Source organism: Miniopterus natalensis, chromosome 20 (assembly GCF_054644295.1).
Source record: "Miniopterus natalensis isolate mMinNat1 chromosome 20, mMinNat1.hap1, whole genome shotgun sequence".
Taxonomy (NCBI): Eukaryota; Metazoa; Chordata; class Mammalia; order Chiroptera; family Miniopteridae; genus Miniopterus; species Miniopterus natalensis.
This window is the reverse complement of record NC_142100.1, coordinates 12,167,663-12,181,929: the sequence shown is the minus strand read 5'-3', so window position 1 is coordinate 12,181,929 and position 14,267 is coordinate 12,167,663. Positions and strand designations below refer to the sequence as shown.

At 54.6% G+C, this 14,267-nt stretch overlaps 1 protein-coding gene across 1 annotated transcript in view; it reads right to left on the bottom strand.

Moving 5' to 3' along the window:
- Positions 1 to 8,569, bottom strand: part of TXNRD2 (thioredoxin reductase 2) — a 38,104-nt gene extending 29,535 nt beyond the window's left edge. Inside the window, exons 1-6 of the mRNA XM_016204360.2 lie at positions 8,458 to 8,569; positions 6,863 to 6,919; positions 6,379 to 6,523; positions 5,684 to 5,758; positions 3,905 to 3,983; positions 3,537 to 3,599 (exon numbers count right to left, since the gene is read on the bottom strand). Of these exons, the coding sequence (XP_016059846.2) occupies positions 3,537 to 3,599; positions 3,905 to 3,983; positions 5,684 to 5,758; positions 6,379 to 6,464 (303 nt within the window). The 5' untranslated portion in view covers positions 6,465 to 6,523; positions 6,863 to 6,919; positions 8,458 to 8,569. The remainder of the gene's footprint in view (positions 1 to 3,536; positions 3,600 to 3,904; positions 3,984 to 5,683; positions 5,759 to 6,378; positions 6,524 to 6,862; positions 6,920 to 8,457) is intronic.
- Between the last annotated feature and the right edge of the window lie 5,698 nt (positions 8,570 to 14,267).

Genomic DNA, 14,267 nt, shown 5'->3' with positions numbered 1-14,267 from the left:
CCCATTTTATAGAAACAACACAACCAGAACCACCCCAGCCCACTTGTGGGTACACTTCCCTGCTCCACAGACTTTTCTTCAGGTTGTGGCCTCTAGGGACAGGGGGCCTGTCTATGTCTAACTCTGTGTGCCATCTGGCCGGCATAACAGCACCGAGCTCTCCTTGGCTATGCACGGTGACCAGGGTGCCAGGGCACAGCCAGCAGCTCCTTCTTCTCTGCTCTCCAGGACCCCAACCTTCATCCAGACCCAGAGCTATGGCGGAGGGGATCTAGCAGGGGGTGGGAGGGCAAGCCATCTCCAAGGGCACCAGGCTGAAGGCTGGATGCAACCAGACACCCTCAAGGGGAAGCACAGGTGGGCCCATGCCCAGGAATTATACAGATCATCCCGTGTCCCAGCGGGGCCTGGTGAGGGGCTGTCAAGCAGGTGGGGACATCAGGGCGAGTGCTCTCTCAGAGGCCGGTGAGAGTAAGATGTACTGGTGGAGAGGAAATGGATTTCAAACAGTTTATGATTCCAATTGGCAAAAAAAATAAAGTCAGGGATTTCTTGGGTTTGCTGAAGGAAAACCAAAAGGTCTGAAAATCAAAGGGACTGAAACACAAGCAAGTCTTGGCAGGCACCCAGGGAGGTGGGCAGTAGGGTCATCCTGGGTGAAGTGTCAGAGAGAAGAGTCAGCACTAGGACTGGCAGCTCCTGCCTCATCTCCCTCGCGGTGAACGGAGACATCAGCAGCTGCCCAGCCCAGGTCCGGCAGAGTGGAGCCAGGCCAGTATGGACACCCTGGCATGGGTATGTATGAGGTTCTGCCCAGTGCCTCAAAAGAGCTGAGATCGCTGCCTGGCTCCTGGGAGCTGACTGTGGCCTTCAGGAGCTTTAGACTAGGTGAGGGTCACTGATAGTCACCCACTTTGCCCCTCGCTGCTATAGCTATCTTGGACAACAGCGCCCTGTCATCCTACAAAGCCATGCAGCCTGCCCAAGGGCCATCCCCGTGCACAAGCTGCCCGGTCCCCTCTGGAGGCTGCTCTTGCTGGCCTGGCAGCAGAAGGAAGGCCCAGTGGTCTCTGAGGACTGGTGGGAGGTATGCTTTTTCCTCGTCAGAGAAAAGTGCGAAACAGAAACTGGAGGCTCGGGGTTTAGGCATCTGAGAAGAAACAGAATCAGTCCTGTTCTTCCATCTGTGCTCCACTTGGGCCTAACTAGGAGGCAGGAGTGGCTTCCAGGTCTGTGGGCCCTGTGGGCCTGTGCACTTTGCTGCGGCCCATGCGGAGACTCAGGGCTTGCAACGCCCATTTCCTGGGGACTCTGGGAGACCTTTGAGGATGTAGCCTCAGCCAACACCCCCTGTACTCTCCTGCTTCCCATCCCCCCACCTGGGGACGTTTCCTCAGCTCCACCTTCCTCATGGGGGGTGGGAGAGGACAGGGAAGCCCCCACGGGTGAGACTGGGCCAAGAGGTGACTTCAGCAAAAATGGTGTGGACTGAGGACCTCCCAAAGTTCACCCCTCCATAGAAACAGCAAAAGAGCTAGCAAAAACTATTGGACTCAACTTTTTCACAGCTCTGGAAATTAACTGAAGGCTTGTGGCAACACAGGGAACATTAAAACAAGAGAAATGGCTGAAACCTGGTATGAATGGTAGGTTTCGTGGAGTTTTAACTTACTCTAGGTCCCATCCCCCAGCTCAGTGGCAGCCTTGAAAAATGACAGTCAGGAGAGAGCAGAACGGAGCTGGAGCCTGTTCAAAGCTCCTTCCCAAAGAGCAGTCATTGGTTGACCTTGCTGGTGGTTTCCTGAAAGACCCCTCTCGATAGGCTTGTCTTCCTCTGACCTCGTCTGAACTCGCCCAGTGCTGAAAGCCTGTCCCTGGGGAGGATTTGCCCAATGACTGAACATCACGGCTGCCTGAAGTGATGGATAACAGTTGACGCAAACAACACACTAACCAAAAGCGGAAAAGGAAAAGCTGAGGAATGAGATGTCCACAGGGGCTCTGAAAACCTCCAACATGTTCCTGGGATCTGGACAGCCAGGCGTAGGCACCGGGCTGTGCACGCACCCGGGAAAGGCCTGAACTGGCACCGAGCTCTCCCCTCTGGCTGAGCTCGGGCTCTGCACTGGCAGGAAGTGAGAGCTAAGGCAGAGCCTCTCCTGCCTGGCTCAGGGCTGAAGGTTTGCCTCACAACGCCCACCGGGCCCTCAGCAAGGAGGGGAGATTCCTTGGTTCCAGGTGTATAAAGAAGCCTCTGTCCAGTCATTAGCTGACCACTATGCTAAGTGAGCAGAGGATTCAGAGGCCTCACACAACAAAGAACAAAGACTTTACAAAATCAGTTCAGAAAAGTCACCCAACGGCAATAAACAAAATCCTACTGCGGAGAGAGACTGATTTCCAGAGTTAACACATTATTTAATTTGAAAAGTTCTGTTGTCAACAAAAAATGATGAAACAGGCAAAGAAACAAAGTATGACTTTTGTACACGCTGGTAGGAGTATGATATAAAATGGTGCAGCTGCTTTGGGAAACAGTCTGGAAGTTCCTCAGGAGGTTAAACACAGAGTTAATATTTGACCCAGCAACTCCATCCTAGGTATACTATATACTCAAGAGAAGTGAAAACTTAAGTCCCCAGAAAAACTCCTACACAGGTTTTCACAGCAGCATTATTTTTAAGAGCTAAAAGTGTAAACAACCCAAATGCCCATCAACGGACAAGGGTATGAACAAAACGTGGCACACACATACAATGCAATATTATTCAGTCATAAAAGAAATGAAGTTCTGATACGTGCTACACCATGAACAAACCCTGAAGACATGCTAAGTGCACAAAGGCCACATCGTGTGTGATTCTATTTCTGTGAAATGTCCAGAACAGGTAAGTCCACAGAGACCGAAAGCAGACCAGCGGCAGCCAGGCGCTGGGGAAGCAGGGAGTGGAGAGCGACTCTAAGGGGTACAGGGACGCATGCTGGGGTGCTGGAAATGTCCTGAATTAAGTGGTGGTGATGTCTGCACAACTCTGTGAAACACCCATTGAACTGTACCCTTCAAAAGGGTGTATTTTATGGCATGTGAATTTTATGTCAATTAAAAAAAAAGATTGGGGTTTGCAGGAGGAAGCAAAAGGCTTAAGTCCTGGATGTTCCAATGTTTTGAGGCTGAAGAGGAAAGGAGGGATCAACAAAGGGGACAGGATGAGTGGCGCTGAGATAAAAGGAGAGCAGCTCTGTGGTGTAACAGGAGCCCGCTGAAGAGAGGGTTGAGAACGGCCCTTAGGGCTCAGCGGTGCGGGGGCCCCGGGGACCCAATCCAGCCGAGGGGATTCGAAAGAGAATTGAGAAATAGAAAGTAACAATAGTGAGCACATAACATTTTTTTTTTAAAGAAGAGGAAGAGAGATGGGGAGAGAGGGGAATGCTGCTGGTGCAGGAAGCATGAGTGTAGCCAACAGTGTGTCACGTAAGCCCAGAGACCATGAACGTGGCCAGGGAGCAGGGGAAGGCTGTGTTCTGAGGACACTCACGTGCATGGGGTACCTTGGTCGCCCTCCAGTAGCGATGACAATGTGCTCAGCCGAAAGTAGAGTCTGAGAAGAAACCAAGAAAGCCAGAGTCAAACAGGTACACTGTGGTCACCGACGCAGAGGACTTGATGCCAGCAGGTACCCCAGGGCAGAGACCCACGATTCTAATTAAAACCTCTGACCCTGTGGTCAGCAGCTCATCACCCACCCTGTCGCCCGTCGCCCATGCAGCTGGCATGTGACTCGTCCATGATCCGTTTCATCCCTCATAAAGAATTACAAGCAGCCTCAGAGGAATCTGTCTCCTCAACTCAGCAGCACTTGCTACTGAGAAGAGCACCAAGGTCCGAGGATGGGTCAGGACTCACCTCTTTCCCACCTTTTGTGACACCGCGAACCACGTGCTCATTAACAAAGCTGGCCTTCATATTAAAGTACGTGACTTTTCTGCAAAAATAAATAGAATTTTCCAATATTTCCCATACAAATTCAGCATTGCCTATGGGATGAAACAGGGAGCACTGTGCAGGCTGGTAAAATGTGAGCGCGGGCCCACAGTTCACCATCCTCCACCCACAGTTCAGGTGGGGAAGAGGTGAGCAGAGGAGGGGCAGCTTGCCATCTCCCCAGGGGATTCCCTGGGACCTGGTGGCCACAGTTGCCAGGCAGGGATGGAAGCCAGGTCAGCGCAGTCCTTAGAGCCCAAGCACAGCCCTGGTGTGTCATGACAGAAGTGTCCGGGCCTCCCCTGGGATCAGTCTTTGTCGCTTAGGCACATTCCACCAGGAAGAGGTCCCCATGTGCACCCAGTTACCCCAAAACATCCCAGCCACCAATTTCCTGCTGGCAGAGAGGGTGCCCAGAAGATAGGCATCACTCCCAACTTTTAGGGGACAGTGAGGCCAGGAGAATGGGTGTGATGAGAGCACAAGGGTGGTGGGGAGCAGTGTGTGCAGAAGCAACTCACCCTTTCTAATCACAAAGGCGATGCTTTGGTAAGCCCTCACTGCCACCTTGCCCTTGCATTCCCCCCAGTGCCAAGCCCTGTGCCTCCATGTCCCACCTGAAGCTCCTACAGGAATCCTCACTCACTCCACAACCCATTAACAGCTGCAGGACACAGACACACAATTCCACACCAGCCCCCCTCTGTGGATGGCTCTAGAGCCAGCCCAGTGTCTGGCCTGTTTGGTGCCCATCTGAGGTCAGACAGAACAAATGGCAGAGCCTGGTGTCTCCAGAAAACTCCACTGGAGTCCCACTCGGAGAAGAAATGACACGATGTGGCTTGACTCCCTGGGGGACCACTGGGAAAGCCAGGGTAGCAGCATCTTGGCTCAGCTTTCTTAGGTTAGAGGGCACAAAACAGCTGCCTACTGCACAGCCCAGGAAGATCCCTCTGGACCAAGCTAGGGATGCTCCAGTGAGGGCCACCAGACCTCTGAGGGAGCACTGTATCCTCCATGACCCAAGTACAGTTTCAGGCACCTCTCCCCTAAGGACAGAAGGAGGCTTCAGAGGGAGGAAGTGTCAGCATCTGGGCTGGGGATCCCAAAGGGCTAACGGGGCCTGGTGGTCTCAGGCGAGAGTGATCGTGTCAGACATTTGCTCTAGCACACAACGCCGGGCCCCTTCACCATGCCCAGGGGGCCAGAGTGTGCAACAAAGTGTGACGTTCACAGTATAGAGGGTGTGAGGTGTGGGGCTGGGAGGTGAGAGGTGAGGAGTGGGGTTCGCAGTTGTTTGCACCAGCTAGGCTGGGCTCACTTGGCTCCTTACACATAGGTGGTCCACCCTCGCAGGAGAGACCATCCGAGGAAGAGACCATCCAGTTGGATGGTCCATGCCACACCCCCATGTCTGGCCCACGTGCTCTCAGCCCTAAGCACATCTGCTCCCTGATATGGCCCCGCTCTGGTCATTCCACTCACATCCCCCTCACCCATTGTTGCTTTGGGCTCTGTTGGTGCCACCCCGCAGAGTAGCCTCCATGCCCAGGGCAAGTGCCTGTCAGCTGCTTATCTGCACCTTCCACCCTATGAGCAGGGACTTCTCATCTTATTGCTGCTGAGCCTCCCATGAGTAAGGGCTTGTCAAGGTCTGAAATGACCCAGAGGAGGCCAGGGGATGGGGTGAAGCTTCAGTACCTTTCCTGCAGCTGGACCCGGTGCCCCCAGTTCAGGGACTTCACGTAGTTTTGAACAGCCTCTGCCATTTTCCTCCTGTTATTGCACAAAACAGAAAGTTTTGAGTGGCATCTGTGGAGTCCCAAACAGACTGCTAGATGCAAATAGTGTGTTAACAGAAACATCAAGAATTGAAAGGTATTTCTAAAAATGGTAAAACATGGTATCCCTCCCCATGGCCATCACCAGTCCCAGGTTTGGGGCTGTGGACTTTTGGACTCATAGGAAACAGGGCTTTGGTCCACAGTGGTCAGGACACAGCAGCAGCCCTGCGTCCAGGTCACCTGAGAACCACGAAGGGGCCTGCCTGTGCATGGCTCTGAGTGGACCACCCACCGCTGCTAAACTAAAAAGGCTCCCACCCCAAGCCACTGGCCTTAGGGTCAGGTTGTCCTCTGTGGGAGTGTCCTGAGCACTGTAGGACCTTTAGCAGCATCCCAGGGTGCCACCCAGTAGATGTAGCAGCACACACCTCCCCCACCCCTGTGGTGATAACCAAAAATGTCTCTAGACATTGCCAAATGTCTGAGGCCCAGGGCTGCCCCAGGTGAGAAGCCCCCTTGGGACAGCACGCTCCCCCAAGGGTTAACAGATGAATAAGCCTCTGCCTCCTCCATGGGTAGAAGAAAAGCACAGGGAACAGCCAGGTTCCTCACCAGTCATGTGGGATCTGCTGGGGCACCTCCCAGCCATAGTGGGGGGCATCTCGGATCATGCCCCTCAGCAGCGCTGCGTGGTGCATCAGCTTCTTGGGGATGCAACCGACATTCACACAGGTGCCACCAAGGCCCCACCTGGTGCCTGGTATGTTGAGAAAAGCACATTTAGATTTATATTCAGGAGACTCCAAAGGCTTTCCTGTTCTTCTACAGTTTAGAATTCCTTTAGGTTGTGGTTTGTAACTCAAACATGGCCTGGGTGACCCAGCCCTACTAATCTGCTCTGTATAATTGTGTTCAGAGTCATTTTTAAGAGCAAGGAACTTTAAAGTAATGGCAGCTCACAGGAGAAACAGGACACTCTCTGGAGACTCTGGAAGGCAGGGGTGACTGGTTCTGGGCTCAGCTGCCCTCTGTACCATGAACTGCCCTCCCCTACCCTCTTCCCCAGGACACACGGCTCCAGTTAGGGGCTGCCTACCTCGTGGGGAAGGCTCCACGTAGTCAACCACGGCCACCTTCTTTCCCAGCTGAGCGGCTAGAATGACAAGAGAGGGCAGGTGGGCACAACCGGGGAGCTTCTTTGGGGCTGGGGATCCCAGGGGCCTATGTGATCCAGAAGAGGGTGGGAAAGGACCAGGGCGAGTGGCACCCGCCAGCTCTGCACCTGTGTCTCCCCCTGCCTGCTGCCACCCAGCTGTGCTGTCCACAGGTGGAAACAATCTTCTGGGACCAGCTCTCCCTTGCCTCCTACCCTACCTGGTTCCAGGCCTAGACACTCAGCACAAGCCCAGTGCCCACCTGAGCCCAGCACCCACCTCAAGCCTGCTAGGAGGCATCGAAAGAGTGCCACTCCCCAGGAGAGGCCCCAGATTTGCCAGGCCCTCCCAGTGGACTTGCTTCCTCCTCTCCATCCCACCAGACACCACAGGGGGCCTCCATCCACTGCCTCAGTCTACTCCCATCAGGGACCCCAGGGGGGCCTTTGCTACCTCGCTCTCAGAGTGAAGACACCAAAGCTCTGAAGAAGTAATGGTTAAAAAGTCTCACGGCTCGATGGGCATGCAATGCAATATACAGAAATGTACGTTTGAAACCTATATGATCTTTTTAACCAATGTCACCCCAATAAATTTAATTCTTTAAAAAACCTATATAAAAAAAATTCTCACAGTTTGATGAAAGCTATAAATCCACAGATCCAAGAAGTTCAATGAATTCTAGCAGAAAAACAATTAACAGCTACACCAAGGCATACCATTATTACATTGCTCCAAACCAATGAAAAGGAAAAAAAATCCTAAAAAAAAAAAAAAACACACAGAGAAAAAAGACACACTACAGAGCAACAAAGATAAAGATGGAGGGAGATTTCTCATCAGAAACAATACAAGGGAGAAGACAGGAGACAACATCTTTAGAGTACTAAAGGAAAAAAACTGTCTACCTCAAATTCTATACTCAGAGAAAGTATCTTTAAAAAATGAAGGCAAAGCCTAGCCGGGCGTGGCTAAGAACAAGGACAGCGGAGCCAGTGATGGGAACTGGACGTGCAGGAGGGGGACAATTCTGAGTAGAGCCAGCTCAGCAACAAAGACTGAAGGGAGGTGAATGAGGGCCACAGCTAACGGGGCAGGTGAAGAGCAGGGAAGGCAGGGCAACCGCCAGGGCGAGGCACAGGGCCAGAGGGACCTAGGGAAGCATTTGCAAAACAGCAAAGAGGCAGGAGGCACGGATGGTCTGAGGGAGGCCGTGGGTGGTGGAAGACATATCCCATGGGTGGAGGGAGATCCTATGAGGCCTGGGGCTGGCACCAAGGATGGCAGGCTCAGACTTGGGGTTCCAACCTGACTGATGTGTGCTGCACAGACAACTGGGGTGCAGTGGGGAGCAGGGCACAGTGACAAGACTGCAGGGGTGATCCTGGCAGGGTGATAAGGCCCTGGAGGCCAGTTGCGGAGACAATGCATTCTGCTCATGGCCTCTCAGGGCACATCCCCACCCAGCCCTGAGGACAACACCCATTCCAGGGGACCCTGAAAACTTGGTGACACTAGCGGGACACAGGACACGTACCTTCCTTGGCACAGGCCAGCCCGCCGGATCCCCCACCGATCACCAGGAGATCGTACTGCTGCCGCCCTGCTGGGGTAAGGGATAAACCGTAAGAAGGAAGGGTAGGACAAGCCTGGGGCACCAATCCCAGAAGGTGACACACAATTTCCAAAGGACAAGCAGCCCCATCCGGTTAAAACTGGCAAAGGATCTGTTTCATTGGATGAAAGACCCCACCCTGTGACGGCTGGGATGTGGTGCATACACATGGAGCAGAAGGCAGCAACTGGGCTAGCATCTGCACAAGTCTCGAGACTACACTGTGCCAGGAGAGATAGGGAGATGTGCAATTGTGTTTGCAACTCCCACCACCACCATTCAAGAAGGAAATTTAACTGGCAGGACTGTTCTGAATTCCAAAGTCACCCAAGGTTCTGAGCCAGACAGGATGCAAAGGTTTTTCTTGCACCCACCTGTCTTTCTGTTGTGAAGGTTACCTTGTTATAAGTGAGGGACAATTAAGAGCTGTTCCTGCATCTGGTAGCACAGCCAGGCCTCTCCGAGTGCCTGGTACACACGGACTCTAGAGGGAACCTACTCTGAACAACAGTAAGAGCTGTGGGGCCCTGAGTTCCTCCCTGAAACGCCTTTGGGGCTCACTGTGATGTCGCCTCAGAAGTAGGCAGCCTGCATTCTCCACTCTCGCAACTGGCACAGAGGTCTGCTCAAATCTTTGCTGCCCTGCAGAAAGCATCATCTGTGTCTCTTCTGCAAGGCAGTCAAGAGACAGCCGAAAAGAAGACATGGAGGAAGAGAGGGCAGGTGTGCCCTTAGGTATGGCCAGCCTGGGAGAGCTCTAACCCAGGGCCCCAGTTGGGGATACCCAGCGCAGACACAGGCCTGCTTCCTGTGGAGGAAGGAAGAAATAATAGAAAATTATCAGTCCACGGAGCGGAAGGGAGGGCGCAGACTACTGCCAGGGTGTCTGGAGTTGGCCGCTGTTCTCAGGCAAAGTCAAGGGTCCTGGGTCTGCCATTCAAGGCCAACGAGCCATCCCCACACCAGCATCAGAGTCTGGGCCTGTCAGTGAGAACAGTGCAGTTGTTTTTGCAGCTACCTCAACCTTCCTGGCTGTGGAGAAAATGCCCAGAGTCCCATGCCCCTCAGGGACCTCGGCTCAGTAGACAGCCCACAGGCTGGGGTTCGGGGCCTATGCTCCTACAGGGACACTGGAGCTCAAGCCTAGAGGAGGCCCTGGGTTGCAGTTGAGGAAGCCTGGGGAGCAGCCACCCAGAGCTGTGTCCAGGCACTCAGTCCATGTAGGCAGCTTGCCCATGAGGACACTCAGCTGTGCCCACCACACAGCAGGGCTCATCCAGGTTCCCTCCCGCAGGAGTCATCCAAGGGCACCTGAGATGCATGTACATGTACTTACAGACCTAATGGAGCCATAACTCAGTTCAAGCAGCCAGTCCAAAGTGGACCCAATTCCAAATTCAACTCAAAGACCCCGAAGAGGCCTTAAACTGCTGTCAGTTACTCTGATGGCTTCGATATGAGCCCAGAGAACCAAGAACCAACTGCTGTTTGAGAAAAGCTACGGCCACGCCAGATGAGGAGCACAAGCCTGCTGGGCAGGGCCCGATCTCTCCGGCTGCCTGCGGGAGCAACCGGCGGAGGCTTTGCCCAGGAGAACACCCCTACCTTCCATTGCAGGAGCCTGTCCTTCTTGCCGCCACAGCAGGCAAGAGTAGCCTACTGAGTCTCCCTGCCCCTAAGCCCAGCCCAGTGCCTCCCTCCCCACCCAACCAGCTACCAGGCAGAGGGCAGGAGAGCAGCTGGTCATGTAGATTATGGGCTTATCTTTAGCGGTTTGCTCTCCCCACTCACTGTGCACACCCAGGGGCCCTCTGGGACTGATAACCACTTGGAAGAGCCAGCAGTGGAGCTTTCTGTAAGTGTAGGAAATCTGCCTTTAAACTCGTGGGAAGGCTTAGGTTGCCTGCTGGGGAGAGAGGACACTGAAGGACCCCAGGATGGGCGAGGTGGGAGCTACTCCACAGGGTTACCTGGAGGCACCTCACAGCCTCGCCTTCCCCACCTCAGCCAGGCCGGGCAGGCAGGCAGGGCTAGCCCAGAAAGGTCTGTCTGGCCTTTGTGTTCTTAGCCCACTGTCCTTTCTTTTTCTGCTCCTGTTTGAACACAGTGCCTGGCACAGGAGCCCAGCAACTGTGGCAAGGCTGAGCGAACAGCACGCTGGGAGAGGAAGTGGCCCAAGCGTATGCCGGCTACCTTGGGGAGACCCTGGCAGCAAGTGTTAGGGGACGGGTGACACCGGCAGCACTGTCGTGCTGGTTCCTGTTCAGGGGCCGCATCAGCCCCCCCCCCCCCCCCCAAGCTTGGGACAGAGCGGGCAGCATCTTTCTGCTCTCAGAGAGGAAGCTGCAAGGCTGAGATGAAGGTGGTTTAAAATCCCATCGGGTGTCCTTGTTGGGGGTTGGCCGTGTCTGCTCTTCGCCACAGCCCTGGGAGGCAGAATCCTGGGGGCATCGCCTCCTGCCCAACTGAAAACTAAAGACTCGGCCCCATGGCCAAGGGGTTACCCAGGCCTGACGACCCTGGACACGGCAACTCCTGTTCACAGATCTTATCCTGGGCTCCGCTGGGTTTGCCAAGGCGGCACCCTACAGAGATCTGCCCTGGTCTCCGGTCCTCCGCTGGCCAGGGGCCGGACCTCTCCTCTTCCCACTGCCCCCGCCTGTCCTTGCTCAGGCCCCCAACACTCGCTCCAACCCTCGGAGGGCCGCCCCGCCGGACCGATGGCGCTCCCGCGCCTGCGGCTATGCGAGTCGCGCCCGGTTTGGTCAGTGTCCCCCGTGGCACTAGGAGGATGAGCCCTGTGTCCTCTCCTGCGCGCCAGGGCACCTGCAGAGCGCGGCGGGCAGCGGTGCTCAGCTGTCGGCGCCCTGGGGTTCCTCACTGACCCCCGAATGTGTTGTCCTGAGGACTTGGTGTAAGGCCACTAGGGCCTTGGGGACGGGGTGGCCGGAGGTGGAGGGGGGCGATGGGTGTGCAGGGCACGGCCCCCGGCAACCTCAGGACGTGAGCCGCGCTCGTCCTCGGGACTCTAGTTACTACCGGGCTGGGGGTGGGGGAGCGAGCACAAGGAATGGTCACCCAGCTGCTTCCCGCTGGAAAGGGGTCTCGGGGTGGCTGGAAGCTGGAGGGCTCCGGGGCCCCGCTGACGCGGCTGCACGCGGGGACACCGCCGCGGGACACGCGGGGCCGGACCCCACCCTACCTGCAGCGAGCTGCGCCGCGCCCCGCACCCCGCCCGCCGAAGCTGGCGGCCGCCCCCGGAAGCGCGCGCGGGGTCCCAGCGCGGCGGCCAACCTCACCGCCATCGCCGCCATCGCGGGGCCTCGCTGCCGGGCTGCCCGCCGCGCTGCCTGCGCCGATCGGGGTGTCTGCGGGGCCCGGGGAGTGCGCGCGGCCCGGGGGCCGAGGTGAGTGCGCGCGGCCCGCGGGCCGGGCCCGGGAAGAGGGCCGACCTGCCGCCGGGCTCCGACCTGATCCGACTGGGCCGGGGGATCGGACCGGGCGGGGGGATTCCGACCTCGGGTAGGAGGCTCTGGACCTGGAGTTAGGGATTCGTTTGGAGGGGTGGGGCATTCGGGCCCCGAGGAACGGATCTGGCCTTGGGGGGGGGGGGGGTCCTCTGGACGGGAGTTTGCGGGAGGGGAGCCAGACTTGACTGGGGGAGTGGGAGGTCTGTGCAGGTGTGCAAGGTCCGACTTGGGGATAGGGCTCTAGACAGGGGTGGGGTATCCCACTTCTGGTGGGGATCCAGGCTTCCAGGGTGGGGGGCCTGTGTCTGGGGAAGGGCTGTGACCTGGAGACCGGATTGCAGAGTCAGGTCCTGACTCCCCGTGAGAGGGTCACCCTTGGTCTTTGAGCTGGGGTGGGAACCTTGGGTGTGGTAGGATAGTGAGGGCCCAGGCCCAGAGGGGCTCAGTGATATTCCCAACAGGTTCTCTCTTGGAGGCCTTGGGGCACCCCCAGGCCTTTCCTTTCAGGGGAATAGCTGCCCCACCAGGGAGGCAATGACAGTAGCCCAAGACCCATCAGGGTCGGGTCTGGGTGGTTCGGCCTCATTGCACCACCAAGAGAAAGGGGAAGGCACCCCAGGCCTGACCTGCTAACGTTGTGGTTTTTCCAGCCAGGCACTTTTGCGTCCTTTGCCTGAGACTGAGCTCCCCTGGGTGCCTGGCTGGAGCTGACTGTGAACCCAGTTTGTGAGTCCTGAAGGCAGACAGTTGAGAAGAGCTCTTAAGGGCCTGTAGGTGGTGGAGTGAAGATGGCGGTGGCAAGCCAGTGGATTCTGGGTTTGTAGTTTGAGTGTTTGGGGTTGATGGCGCGGACATCAGTGCTACCAGCAAGGTTATATCCTGGAGCAGGACCTGGAAAATAAGGGAGTTCCCTTGGACTTTCTGAGTGGGACATGCAGCAGCAGCTCCAGGGGCAGAGACTGCCGGTATGTGATTTGTTGTGGTGATGAGTTCTTTAAAATTTATATCAAGTTGTGGGGCTCTTTTAGATCCTGGAGGAAAAGAGGCAGCAACAGCACAACCTGCACCCCAGTAAGGGTCTGGGCAGTTAAGTTTTAGTTCTTAGCGATGCCAAGTCGGGAGGGAGGAAAATGGAAACATCAGTTTGGAGTGTTGGAGCCAGCTATTGAAGGAAACTAGAAATGATTTGGTAAAGGCTGACAATATGCGTAAGGTGGCAGGATCCCACCCAGTTCATAGGTAGATGATTAAACCTCAAAGACAGTAACAGGACTGGAACCTGATAACCCACAGGACATGTTCTTTTTCTCCACTGCGAAATTTCTCTCTACAGTCACTTTTCTGTTTGATCAAAGATAAGTAGAGTAATTATTCTTGTTTAATATAATTCTGCTCTCATTAAATTTGGCCTGACTTATTTATATAAAGCTGTCGACGTGAGAAATGTCCAAACGAACCTGTAGAGAATTGTTATGAGTTTATTTGAGCCAAACTGCCAACTGCAAAATCTCAATGGCTTGAGAAGGTGCTCCTGAGAATGGCAGTTTTGCAGCTTATTTTATACATTAGAATCAAAGGAGGAGGCATAGGAGGGTTACATGGACTTCATTAGTGATAGACTAAGGGGGGCAGAGAAAGCAAAGTGGGAAGGGGGGGAAATATCTGGGGTTGGATAAAACAACGGAGAGACAAATACTTCTTTTACATTGGTGGTTACAGGATAGTTATAATTAACATTTACATTATATAGAGAGGGTAGGTGGGGAAGAACATAACAGTGAGGGGTCCTGTGGTCTTGTGATTTGGTGCCCTGAGGGGGCTCAAGAAGAAGATACCTGACATTTCAAAAGTATGTTACCTTAGAGGCAAAAAAAAAAAAATAGGATCACAAGGTAAAGATTAACCTTTGCCAAGGAAGCTACAGGCCTTGACTACCCACCATGACTCACTTTTAGGAATTTTTATGTTCAGACCATCCTACATGGTTACTTCCCATCTCTGAATTTGGAAGGCCTACCATGCAGGCCCCCCCTGAGCTTGTCAGGTTTTGTATGTGGGACCTTTGCAAAGGGACCAAAGGCATTTCTAGTGACCTTTTACAAGGGTTTAAAATGAGCCTAGGAGCCAAGTCATATAGTTAGTTCATCTTTTTAAAGAATTTTTAAGAGTCTCAGTAACATCCACTGATGCTTACTTGCAATATATTTATGAAAAACGTTTCCATTTCCTTTAAGGAAAGATGAATGTCATCTAAGATGTGTT